This window comes from Neovison vison, chromosome 5, assembly GCF_020171115.1.
Source record: "Neovison vison isolate M4711 chromosome 5, ASM_NN_V1, whole genome shotgun sequence".
Taxonomy (NCBI): Eukaryota; Metazoa; Chordata; class Mammalia; order Carnivora; family Mustelidae; genus Neogale; species Neogale vison.
Window position 1 is genome coordinate 92,616,296 of NC_058095.1, and position 13,772 is coordinate 92,630,067.

Here is a 13,772-nt window from a genome sequence, read left to right on the forward strand (position 1 = left end):
AGGATGATAAGTTTTTCTCTCAGTATGCCTCCCCTTAATGGGAATAAGGTAAGCTCGAGTTAATAGGAGGTCGGCTTTCCTCTCCCAGGTGAAAGGTCTGGGCCTTCCCTGTTGTACTCATACACACACACACACACACACACACACACACTCACAGTCTTCTCTGCTTATGCTGCAAATACGTTCTGTGGAATCTTATTGTGACCTGCTCAGGCCTTCCTGGCCTTTGGCTGTTGGAGAGGCTGATAGCATCTTGGGACATGATACTGTCTGCATTAAACCTCTGCAGAGGCCTCCTGGCTGGAATGCCCTGGGAGAGGCCCCCTCCCATCGTGGGAATGTTCCCACTGCATTCCACGGGGCAGGAAGTTGACCCCCAAAGTAATTCCACAGCCCTTACTCAGGCAAGATTCCTTTCGGTGGGACCAAATGGGTTTGTGTGCACTTATACATTTAAAGAATCAACTTTAAAAAAAAAAAAAAAGAATCAACTTATGAAAAAACATCTTAAAGACGAACATGTATGACGGGGGAAAGATCTCCTGCGTGTTCTATCCCTGCTTACTGAAAACTAGACTAGGAATTTAACAGGATATCATGTAGTCTCTGTGCTCGCTCGCTCTCTGTCCTATTTGCTTTGTTTGGAAAGTAACCATTAGGATAGTCTTATGTTGAGGAGACCGACTCAGGTCAGCAGCATCTCCTGCACAGCTCTTGGACATTTTCTCAGAGGTCAAACCTCCCCACACGGGTCTGACTAGACCCAGCTTCAACTGGCTGGTGACCGCTGACGAGCTCAGTCCGTGAAATGGCCCAGCTGCCTGTGGCAGGGGGAACGGAGGCCAGAGGAAGTGTGGGTGGGGCTTGACACTAACTAGGCGCCAGCGCTGGGGCTCCAGGACATTGCTCTCCTAGGCGGTGTGTGCAAGCCTGCTTCGGGGCACGCGGCAAGGTTATTTTTATATGGGCGAGTGACAAGAATGTGGCCCCTCTGAAGAGTTAGGGTGACTCTACTTTTTAGTTACTGACCGCTAACCCTGTTGCACAGAGCTTTCCAGGTCAGCTACCCTCTTAGGCTTCAGACCACGCCTCCTGGGACAGGAAGGGCAGATGCCCCCCAGGGGAGGCACTGAGTCCTGAGAGATGACGTGCCTACTCCAGAGCCCTTGCAACTGCAGGGACCGGCTACCCTGCTCTGAGGTTTTGTGATGGGTCAGTAGGCACCGAGCTGGACTCTGGGTTGCGGCAGCATCCTGCCAACCCTGACACGTGGCACTGTGTGGCCCCGGACTGCCCGAATCAACAGGCAGGAGAGCCAGAAACTCAGCTCTCACAATGGAACTGGGGGTTCTTCCCAGGAGTTAGGAACAACCCCCCATGCAAAAGACCAAGGCCTCTGGCTCTGGGACCTGCCTTGACTTGAGATGAGCCCAAGATTCACCAGGAAAGGGCAGGAAGCAAGCAGCCATGTCTTAGACCAAGGCCCCTGTGCCCCATCTTCCTCCACATGTGGAGGTAACAACAGCACCTCAGCTCACAGGAGAAATGTGTGGCCCCAGGGAGAGTGATTCTTTTGAAGTTTCCTCCCAACCCTAGCACTCCCTTTCCTTTTTTTTTTTTAAAAAATCCTTATTAGTTTTTGGACTTCAAGTACAAGATAATTTGGTTCTCATCCAAACCTACTGCAAATATCACAGTTTGTCTCTTCTTTCTAAAACTATTCAGACTTCGGCCAAGTACCGATTGTTTTCTACAGAACTGCTTTCCCTGAGAAATTTGTCTCATACCTTAGGTGGTGTTTTCTGGTGTGATCATTATTTTAATTTGAGGTAACAGTTTATGTGGGCTACTTGTCCAGTGAATTCTGAAGACATCAGGAGATGGGTGTGTTTCGTGTTCATTTGGCATCTCCAGCATTGGTCCAGTGGAAGTCTCAACAAATATTTATATATAGATGAAAAGCAAATGAATCAGATACACCTAGACCTCATCTTCCACATGAATCAGTCAATCAGAGCTATCTCCTTTTATCTAAAATCCAATAACCAATAATCCAGCTAACCTTATCACATAATTTCTCTAAGACTCACAGGAATATTCAAATTACCTCTTCTACTATTTTTGAAGCCTTTTGGGAATCTTTGTATACTGGTTTGGAACCTCTCTTAAGGACAGAGAAATACTGGTTCATTTAAGTTGGAAGCAAGTTTTTAAGAATAATTTTAGGGGAAGATACTTAAAATTGCAATTATGCACCATCAGGTCTAGGACACGTTTTGGTTAAAGCTGGTAAAGCTAAATCCTTTGACCTAGGTCCTTAGGACAAAGAGGAACTTCGTGGTTTGGAACCCCATTTGGGTAACTCCCTGATGAAGTGTAGGAAAACTAAAATACAGAAAGTTTTTTTGAAGTTCATATGGTTTATCATATTAACAAGCAATAATGTTAGCTAATACTTAAAAAGTTTCTATTATAGACCAGATACGGTTTTAATGTGTTAATAATCCTTACGACCCCGTAAGGTGGGCATACCATCATTAAAGTCTATTTGGCAGATATGCACCAAGAAGGTAAATAATTGGCCCAGGGGCCACAGCTCAGGTGTGGTGATGCACCTGGCTTCAGAGGGGGTCCTCTGCTCTCTCAGAGCTGAGAGGCAGCAGGGCAGAATGGTTCAACATGGATCCAGTTCTCCTCTCTGCCACTCCTAGCTTTGTAACCCTGAACAAAGTCCTAGATCTTTCTGTGCTTTAGATTCTGACTCGCACGTAGGAAAAAAAATCCCATTGGGTTGTCACAGAAGTTGAGTAGACTAGTGCATGTTAGTGAGCATAAGCTATTAGAACTGAATTCCATCACCATTTTTTGAATTCTTGATCAAGGCCAGCTTTATGTCATTGTTTAGACTTGAAGTACAAAGGCATGCATATCCCGTTCCCCAGCCCTCTTGCATGAAATTAGGGAGTAACAAGTTCACCTCACTATTGGCAGCGCTGGTCTCTCCTTGGGAACTTTTCTGAGTTGCCAACACCCAGGAGAAGAGTGACATCAGTCACCAACATCTATACGTGAATTAGTTTATCACATCCTTCCCAGTGCCAGGAGAGCCAGGGGAGTGAATTTGGGGCAGAATCGAGGAAGAGAGGAGCTAATGTGGAGGGTCCTCTGGGCTTGAAGGAGCATCAGAAAGAAATGAAACTCAAAAGCTGGCCTGGTCAAGGGGGATATAAGGGAGTGGCTGCATACCCAAGACAATTTGGGGCTTTTCCTATTTTTTACGCTCCAAATTGATGAAGGAACACAGTGTAAGTTTCCTGCTCTATGGGTCCTTTCCTGAAATGCATTAATGTTCAGTTGTCATGACATAATTTTAAAAATGTCACCTCTACTACCACTCTAAGCATTTAGCCTATGGGACCCTAAGGCAGTTCTGTGTTTTCCAGGATTTCCATACCCATCAGTCATCGCCAAAAGAAGGTTTAATGTCAAAAAAAAAAAAAAAAAAAAGAAGGTTTAATGTCATATTTTCTCTTGTGTAATTATAAAGGCTACTGAAATAGTATTTCAATAGCAAGGCCTAAATCTGTTAGAAGAATGTATTTATATGTAATTGTGGTTCTGACTTGCCATTTTAAAGTCCTTGGTCTTTATCTCAAGTCCTTGGTCGAGAATGTGCCACGCTTTCATTGACACCATTCCATTGAGTTGCAGGGACTATTGAGCGCTATGTCAATTTCAGAAATTATTTTGGTTACGAACAGTTTTGTGTTGTTGTTTTTAACGTTAGAGCTTCCCCTTTGAGAGTTCCACGTGTGCTCCTGTGCAGTCCAAACCAAACAAGACCTGTGACTATTTAAAGAAGCCACTCTGACTCCACAGTCCACTCATCCTTTTCAGATACAAAAATAACACATTGTTTTATCTATGAGTATAAGAATCCTTTTTCAAGGGAAATAAAAAGAGCAGACAGTTTCCTTCCTGGCTAATTCATGAACCTCTTTAAATCTGTTAAACATAGCCGCAGACACAGCTCATTTGCTTGGTTTTGTTTCCTAAACTTAATCTGACAAGATAGGCATAAAGGGTCTATATGCATATACTGGGAAATCAAGTCAAAAGCTAAGGAATGTTCCATGGCCACCGGAGTGAGAGCCACCAGAGAGAGCAAGGATCCAGTTTTAGTAATAAGATTACTAGCCACATCCTGCACTGAACACTTTGGAAGAGCATCTAAGGACCCAGTTTTTCTTCCGTGAGCTTCAAATACATCTATTCAAGATAGCGCATCCAACTAATAAGATCCACTTTTAAAATTCTCCTTATCCCAAACAAAAATGGAGCTGACACCTGCCTCCTTGAAATTTCACCACCATCTCCCTTCTTGGTTCTGGTGATCTCTTCTGGAGTGTCAGAGAAGGAGTAAAACTTCCCCTCCGTCTGAAGCTTCTCAAATATTTGTGGAAAACAATAATATCACTCCTTAGTTTTTAGACTAAACATCCTCATTTCCTTGCACTACTTTATCGTGACCGTGTTGGGATACGGCTGCATGGACGTCTGAATGGGTACAGTAGTTCGGGCAGTTAGATGAATACGGATCAGGGAATCTGTTTTCTCCGCTATCCACAATTTTGAAGCAGAGAGGTTGGATATAGCTGTTATGGCCAGAGCAAGGGGAGGAGAACTTACAAAAGTGAGCCAAGAAGAAGGCAGAAAATCTAGAAAAAGCAGACAGAAGAACTCAAAAAGCATGGCAGTTGAGGACAATAACGAGTTGAAAAGAAAGAACCACGTTGCAAGCTATAGCATTTCTCCAAGTGCTATCGGATTCGTGCCACACGAGCGGAAAGAGGTCATGAATCAAAAGTACCAGTTTCTCAGAAGAGCCAGTGGCTAGACAAGAGGAAATATTTTAAATTACCTTGACGTTGTTGTTGCCAAGGGAGATATCAACATAGAAGGCTCACAGTTGTCTCATGGTTCACTGCCCCCTCTGCCTTGCCAACCCAGCAGCCTGTGAGGCTTCCTTTATACCTCAGCTCACCCCCATGGCCTTTCTCATCTCTCTGAACTCCTTGAGCTCTTGTCAGCAGCACTGTGTAGTCTGCCTGATACAAACTAGTGTTTCTACTTTACCCTTAGGAGGAGCTTAAATTGTGTTTTTGAAGATTTATTTATTTAGTAAAAGGGGGGGGGTGCATGGGAAGGGGCAGAGGGAGAGAATATCCAAGCAGACTCCTGCTGAGCACAGAGCCTGACATGGGGCTCAATCCTATGACCCATGAGATTAGGACCTGAGCCGAAACTAAGAGGCAGGTGCTTAACTGACTAAGCCACCCAGGTGCCTTGAGGAGCTTAAAATTCTTACTGATCTGGTTCTAATTGTTTCATGTGCACCTTAATCTGCTCCAACCAGGTTTTGAAAGCACACTGAGGTTCCACATGCTGCACAGTCCCAGATGCATAACTAAGTTGTCGAGTTAAGAAAAAATTGAATTTAGCTTATCTCTATTGCCCTATACAACCTATCAATATGCATCTTTTTTCAGACATTCAGTGGTTTTCTAAGTAGATCAATCCGGCAAACACATTTATCGAATGCTTAGGGAGAGAGGAGTGAAGAGTAAGCTGTAGTAAGCATTGCATTAAACATTCACGTCAAGTACTCTGGGAGTACCAAGGGGACAGGGATGGGAAGGCAGGAGGTCCTTTCCTCTATACCGGAAGTAAGCAAAGATGAGTTGTCAGGATGAGTAGGGTTGTCCAAGGGAAGAACAGACTGGGAAGAAGGAAGGCCATGGAGACCAAAGGAAGGTGCTGTGTGTAGGCAGAAGATGAGAGGAGAGGCAGCGTGCCTTCAGGGGGTCATGAGCAGTTGCACAGCTGGGGAGCTCAGGGGTGATGGGCGGGATAAGCCACCAGGCTGCAGGAGGAGCCCAGGGAGGACCTTGTGTGCCTGCATGAGGATGAGAGGCGATCCAGAACCACTGCCAATTTGAAGCAGGGAAGTAACGAGTCATAAGATTAGTAATTTAAAAAATCACTCTAGAACTGAAAGAGGATGGAAGGAGAGAGAAGTAGGTGGGCTGTTCGGGAGGATGAGAGATGATGTCAGGAGATGACAGGGTCAGGATGTCTGTAGTGGCAGCCAACATGGGCAACTGAGGTGAGAATGGTCTCCCCTTTCCTCAGAAACAAATGACACGCTGATGGGAAAGTGTAGAAATGATCAGTGGCAGCCAAATTCTTCATGCTGTCTGACTTCAGAAAAGCATTTAGTGGGAAAAGGAATCACTGTAGGAAATAAGAAGCAGGTAGAGAGAAAACCAAATGACAGGATAACTGAAAAAGTCTGCAGGCTCAAATTTACGCTAAGGCCTCAAGGACAAGTTCCTACGGCACCTCAGGGAGCGGGACGGATGGAGGAAGAGTGGACCCTCCCCAGGTTACAGGACATGGACTGTGGCCCGCCTTCCCGCTGACTTCATTGTATGACTTTGGGCAAATCATTTAACCCTTCTGGAGTGTCCATTTTCCCCTCTGTAGACTGAAGATAATACTAGTTACTTCTTTGGGTTCTTGTCAAGTTCACGGGATTAGGTATACCAGTTGTCTAGCAGTGTCTGCACGGAAAGGTACTAAATAAACAGCCTCTTGCTAAGTGTGCAGCACGGCTAAGGGATTCAGACAGTTCAGACACAGTTCTGTCTCAAAACATCTACAATTCAGTAGGGAAGAGAGGCATGTCAATTCCCAAATAATAATAAAAAGCAGGATAAAATAAGTACTGACTGATGATCCAAAAGTCATGCTGTGGGAGGGCAGGCAGGAGAATGAGTATCTGAGTCCACGGTTCGTACTGGAGGACCACTGCTAAACTGGGGGTCTCCCCAGGGCTGCTGCTCTGCTTCTGGACAGCAAACACAGCCCAGCAGGAGAGACTACTCCCAGAGGCTAGACTTACGGCAAATAGAAGGATGATGGCGGTCATGACTGTGGGCAGAAGCCATGAAGCAAGTTGGCTTCTGAGAACCCCAGACTAGTCTGGCAGAAAAGGTGAAGGGAAAGGAAGTAAAGTTTTTGTGGAGAGTTGCAAACTTGCAGAAATATCCCTGCTTCAAGCAAGGGCTTCTCTGAAGCTGTCTCAAGCTGCCTAGTCACTGGGTCAGACACAGCCCTATATGCCCTGGTTGAGAAGAATGAGGTTCATGGGGATGGACCACAAGGAAGGCAGGTATGAGGGCTGGAGTGGGTCTGAAGAACCCAGTTCTCAGGCATGTCTGCCATTTCCTGGCTGTCGGGTTTAGATCAGTCATCTCATTCCTGTTCGGAGGTTCCTAACCGTTCTGTGCGTCCTTTCGGGGATATGGGAGAAAATGCCTTCTGAACTGAGGATCCGGAACCTCCTTGCCCTTCTCTCAGATCTGCAACCTCCCTGACCTGATTCAGTGACTCCCTGAGGGCCACATCTGGAGTCCTTGTTAGAAGGTAAACCAACCATCCTTTGAAGAAGGAGGTGTTAAAGAGAGATGTTCATAATTGTTTTTTCCATGACTAGCTGTTTTGTCCGTGTGTAAGCAGACCAGTTGAAAGAATTCTTAAAGACAGGACCTTTTGGGAGAGAAACAGGACCATCACTCTAAATAGTGGGGGAATGCTACCCTCGACCTTCTCTGAAAGGATACATTTGTGGAAGTACAGTTTTTTAGATTTTTCAGCAGGCTCTCTAAAATCATCTCCCTGGCAAAGAATGGGGTTGATGCTCTGTGTTGAAGGAGTCTGGAGTCTCAGAGTCAGACTCTTCGAGCAGTGCAAGTTTCCAGGGCGGAAGAACTGATTTCTATGTCGTTTCTCCGCCAGGAACACATACTTGCTCATTCTGTTGTCTCCCGGGGAGCCCTTGGAAACAGGCTACCGAACAAATTGTGTCTTTTATGTAAAACCTCAATGTGCCATAGCTCTTTACATCTCAAGAGGTGCCAATTTGATATTTTATGATACTGTACCTAGGAGGTTTGGATGATTCCTGGCACCCGAGGACTGAAATTGAGTTCTGAACTACTTTCCAAATGGGAGCCCCAGGGCCACAGCGCTGGCTCGGATTTGCTTTGGATGTTGCTGCTCCACAAACTGTCTGAGGTCTATAAAGAGGAAGCACTTGGAATCGTTTTCTCAAATGTGGTCTGTTTTTTATGTGTGGCTTCTCCCTGATGATATTTTGCAGCCTGCTCCGTGTTTTTTAAAAAAATGAAAACAGTTTGTGAAAACATTCAGGACAGCAGCATATGTCTAACTCTTGGGAACTGGAAAAGGAAAAAGAACGAACAAGTTTCCAACGTGTGGGTGTTCCCCTCTCTCTACACCCCTCTGCCTTCCTGGATTTCTTTGTCACAAGCGTGGCCACTGCGGTCGTTCTCTGTGGGTCAGTGGCCTGGTCTGTTCCGGGAACTACTTCCCTGCAGGGATGGGGTTCAGATGATGGCCCTGGGGGGGCGGTGGGTGGCCCCGCCAGTGTCTTCCCCTTAGGCCTTGCCAGCCCCTCTCCCCCCAGAGGGTCACTTCCCACAGCCGCAGGGGAAGGGGCGAGGAGGTCAGCGAAAGGAACAGGCTGGAAGCAGCGGGAGACCGGGAGGTGGAAAGTTAAACAGGGAAATAGACGTCTGATCTGTTTCTTGTTGCTTTCTGCAGCAGCTGTTTACCTTGAACAGTGAGGTACGCGGAACTTTCCACGGACCCCTTCTGGTTGGTGGCTTTGCAGTGATAGACCCCTTCATCCTCTTCTGTGACTCTTTCAATAAACAGCGTGCTGCTTCCTGGTCCTAAAATAATTCCTGCGGGGTGAGAGATGTTTACATTAGTGGGCCTGGGTGACACACAAAAACAGCTACTTCTGTAATCCAACCCTCTTCCTATAATTATGCGTTCAGACGAGGAAATCCGAGCTCTAGGTAACCTTGGGCTGGGCTGCTTATTTGTTTTCTCTCGGTCCGCGCCGCCGAGCTCGGACCCCAGCCCTGGAGATGTAGACAAGACCCAGGCCCTTCACTGTGTGGAGGGTAATGAGATGGGGCTGCCAGACTCCGCTTTTGGGAGCAGATGTCAAGGAGGCAGCGTGCCTAATGCTGACACCATCGACTTGCCGCCTGCTGCGTGTGAGGCTGCTACAGACACTTCGAATCTTGATATTGACAACCGCCCCTTAAGTTCTTAGGGTCTCCGTTTTACAAACATGGAAACATCTGGGGAGGTTAAGTAACTTGACCGAGAGCCCACAGCTGCACGGACACACATCTGTGGCCTCGGGGCCAAAGGAAGTCCTGCTTCACTGGCTGGAGAGGGGAAGACCTCAGGCGGTGTTTTAGTCCAGGTCTTAGCCCTTCCAGCTTCGTCTCTCTAGGCGAGCTACTTCACCTTTCTGTTTCAGTTTCTTCAACCTTAAGATGAAAATGCAAGGAAGTCCTGCCAGGTACAGGAATGGCTAGCGCAGGACACAGGGTTAAGTGCTCCGTAAATTTGAGCTAAAGGGTTACTACCAAGCATCATGTAATAGAAGGAGCACCAAAAATTTTCAGAGCCCAGCTTGAAGATCCAGTAGCCTCAACACCAAGGACTACCACCAAATATTTATCGAGTATTGACTCTGATAGTAGTCTATGTTAGACCTTAGGGGAGGGGGAAGGCTAAGACCCCATTATCTGCTAAGGAGGGACAATGAATTCCTACCAAACACACATACGTACATATTCTCTCTGTGCGTGTGTTTCACACACACACACACACACACACACACACGAGCAAACAGAAAGTATTTTGTGAATGAGAGTTAATAAATGTAGCATGGCATACCCAATTAAATGCAAAGCCTGGGATGGGAAGGAGATCGGTAAGGAATAGGAAAACTCAGGAAGGCATCGTGGAGGAGGTGGGCCTTGGGCTGGGGTTCCAAGGATTATCAGAGGTGCAGGGAGAAGGGCAGGCAAGAGAGCCTGCCGCTGACATGAATGGGCATTGAATTCTTGTTCTGGAAAGCATAAAGAACATTTAAAACAAACCTACAGTTTTTCCTCCCAGCTCTTTTCTCTTTATTCTTTCTAAAGTGGACTTTTTAACACATTTTGTTCATTCATATGATATTTTTGAGCTCCTACCATTTACTAGCCACTATACTAGAACTGGTGATAGGATAATAAGGAAGATAAATGAATGCTTGCCTACAAAGGGCTTAAATTCTAGTTTGGGAGAATGATAAATAAGTAATTTCAAGGAACAAAACCTGTGAAGAAACAAAACCAGGGTAAGGGGACCACAGGGCATGGAGGGTGCTTAGGGAAGGTTCTCTGAAAAGGTGACATCAGAGTAGAGACCTCAAAGATGAGGAAGAATGCACTATTTGAAGATCTGAAAGGGCATTGAAGGCATAGGGAGTAGCGACTACAAAGTCCCTGGGGCAGGAATGGACTTGTTTAAGGGACAGTAAAAAGACCATGTCGACTTTGGTTAGCAAGCAGGAGAGAGGAGAACTGGCTGGGCTCGATCAGGTGTGACCACAGGCCATGGTAAGAATTTGCGGTTTTATTCTAAGCACAGAAGAAAGCCATAGGTGGGTTGTACCTAACTGCTCATAACTCTAAGTCACAGTGTAATTAACATCTTTCAGCATAAAGGTTTTTCTGTATTTCAGATTACTTCCTTAGAAGAGATTTCCAGAAGCAGATTTATTAGGTCAAAAGCTCTTGATTCTTGGGGCGCCTGGGTGGCTCAGTGGATTGAGCTGCTGCCTTCAGTTCAGGTCGTGATCTCGGGGTCCTGGGATCAAGTCCCGCATCAGGCTCTCCGCTCAGCGGGGAGCCTGCTTCCTCCTCTCTCTCTGCCTCTCTGCCTACTTGTGATCTCTATCTGTCAAATAAATGAATAGAATATTTAAAAAAAAAAATTAAAAAAAAAAAAAAAAAAAAAAGCTCTTGATTCTTATAACCACATGCCTTCCAAAAGGATTATACCCATAAACATGTCTACCGGCAAGGCTGAGACACTATTTTATGGGATCATCTAAAAAAAATAGAAAACACAAACTTCTGCTGATTTGATAGATGACTTGTTAGCCATTTTTACTTTCAAAGCATGCATTTGGAGTGGTTGACTGGAGAAGGTGGGTTCAGATTAAGGAGAGGTTTGAAATCCTAGCTGAGGAGTCTCTATTCAGGGCAGAAGGAAAAGAGGGGCTCACAAAAATTTTTGAGCAGGGAAATGACATAATGAAAGCAATGTCTAAGGAAGTTTAGTCTAGAATGAGAATGCAGGGTAGACTGGAATGAGGGAAAAGAGGCATCTGGAAGTCCAGCTCACTAGCTGTAATTCAGGCAAGGAATGCTGAGGATCCAAATCTGGATGGTGGGAAAGGAAGTGGAGAGGAAAAAATGCAAATGGACTCTTTGTAGAAACAATTGACAGGAAGTGCTGCCCTACTCAATGCAGAATGGACAGAGATGGGTGCAAGATGATTCTGATATTCTAAGTCCAGGTAATGGGGTGGAACATGAGACTCTCCCCTGTAACTTGGTTAAATCATTTAATGTCTTTGGGTGTGTTTCCCCATCTGTAAATTGAGAATAGTACCTGCTTTGTCTATTTTATGGGATTGCTATGAGGATCAATTGAGATAATTTCAAAGAAAGCTCTGGAAAGTGCAAGATATGGCAAACATAGCAACTGCAAAAAGTAAAAGCTGGCTGGAGAGCAGGTGGCCAAGGCAGTGATCGTTCCTAGCAGCAGCTATCCTGCTACTCACCACCGTCTTCGTTGCAGTAGACCTGGCCCTCAGCCAACTTTCTATCACTCCAATCCTGGTTTAAGGTTGATACAACAAATAAATAAAGCCCAGGGCCTGGGATTTCACCCAAGGAGACAGGGCTGTAGTTGTGAAGGTGAGCAGATCATGCCAAGGATGCCATGAGCTAATGTCACCTGGCTCAGTGTCCTTTCTCCTTCATGTGGAGGAGGAGGCAGGGTCAGAGGGTGTCCCAGGCCACCAGCAATACCCTTCTTCCCAACTTGCCCTCACACTACACTCTGACCAGTGGCACAGAGTTTAATGCCTCCCCATCAGGAGGACACTCAGAGCTCTCATCAGGCACTTGCTCATTGTCTGTTCTTGCTATCGATTTCCCTTCTCTCAGACATTCGCCAGTTACCACCCTTATTCTTCCCCTCAGCCCTCAGATCTGCTGTACTTATTCTAAGTTGTGTGCTCTTGTTTCTTTTTAATGCCTTAGCTTGTTGCTACTTACTTTATACGTATGATACAGGCGCTATTCTCTAAGGAGCTCATCTTCTACAAAGGGCGCTCTTCTTAGTTTAACTTTTTCGTTGTGATTCATTTCAGACATTTAAAAGTGCAGGAAAAATAGAACCCATGTATCCACCATGAAGATAATCAGATGTCAACATTTAGCCATATTTGCTCTAATACCCCCTGTCTCTTTTATATGAATAAAATGTGTAGATACTTTCCCCCTTCCTTCTCCTTCTCTCCCCAGAGGTACTGCTATCCTGAAGTTGGTGTGTCTCATTCTCATGCATGTTTTTGTGCTTTTGCTACACTGATATGTATCTCTGTAGAATGTATAATACTGTTTTGTGGCTTTAAAATTTCTAAATAAATGGTGCCATACAGTATATACCTATTTTCAACTCTTCCTATTCAATGATGTTTTAATATGTATCCTTGTTGATACAGGTAGATGGAGTTCATTTTTTTACAAAAATTTTTATTTATTTATTTGACAGACAGAGATCACAAGTAGGCAGAAAGGCTGGCAGAGAGAGAGGAAGGGAAGCAGGCTCCCTGTTGAGCAGAGAGAGAGTCCGATGCAGGGCTTGATCCCAGGACCCTGGGACCATGACCTGAGCCGAAGGCAGAGGCTTTAACCCACTGAGTCACCCACGAGCCCCAATGGAGTTCATTTTTAACTCATTTTAAAAAGAACTCTTAGTGGGGCAACTGGGTGGCTCAGTCACTGAGCCTGTCTTTGGCTCGGGTCATGGTTCCAGGGTCCTGGGTTCCCTGCTCAGCAGGAAGCCTGCTTCTCCCTCTCCCACTCCCCCTGCTGGTGTTCCCTCTCTCACTGTGTCTCTCTCTGTCAAATAAAAACAAAAACAAAAACAAAAACAAATACCACTTCATGGTATAAAAAGGTCTATACTATAAGCTAGCTTTCACTCTTACTGTTACAAAGAAAGCTGCAATGCACATCTGACACAGCTATGTATACAAGATTCTGCAACGATCTCCCTGTGCTGGGTTATACAGTACACGGATTTCAGCTCTAGGCATAGGATTACAAAATTGTCTTCCAAAATATACTGATTTACACTTTTACCAGCACTGAGGAAGAGCTCCCCTTCCCCCATATACTTCCCAATACCTGGTACTACAAATATTGTAATTGATGGCAACATGGTGGGTGTAAGATGGCATCTCTCTATGGGTTTAACAAATGTTTCTCTGATTACTAGTTAGATGGAACATATTTTTCCAATTTTATTGGCCATTCGGACTGCTTTTCCTGTCAATTACCTCTTCATGTTGTCTGCCCATTTTTCTATTAACCTATTTGTCTCTTCCTTGATGATCCTGGGTTCTCTATATGCTTTGGATAACGATCCTTTGTTAGTTAAATATGCTGCAACTCCTCCCCTATTCTGTAAATAGTCTTTTAAATGTTTATGGTGAATTGTCAATATAAATGCTCTTAAAATTCTAATGTAGTCAA

General features: G+C 45.2%; 1 protein-coding gene across 1 annotated transcript in view; it reads right to left on the bottom strand.

Moving 5' to 3' along the window:
- Positions 1 to 13,772, bottom strand: part of FLT1 (fms related receptor tyrosine kinase 1) — a 177,184-nt gene that overhangs the window by 41,824 nt on the left and 121,588 nt on the right. Inside the window, exon 15 of the mRNA XM_044249518.1 lies at positions 8,700 to 8,831. Coding sequence (XP_044105453.1) covers positions 8,700 to 8,831 — 132 coding nt within the window. The remainder of the gene's footprint in view (positions 1 to 8,699; positions 8,832 to 13,772) is intronic.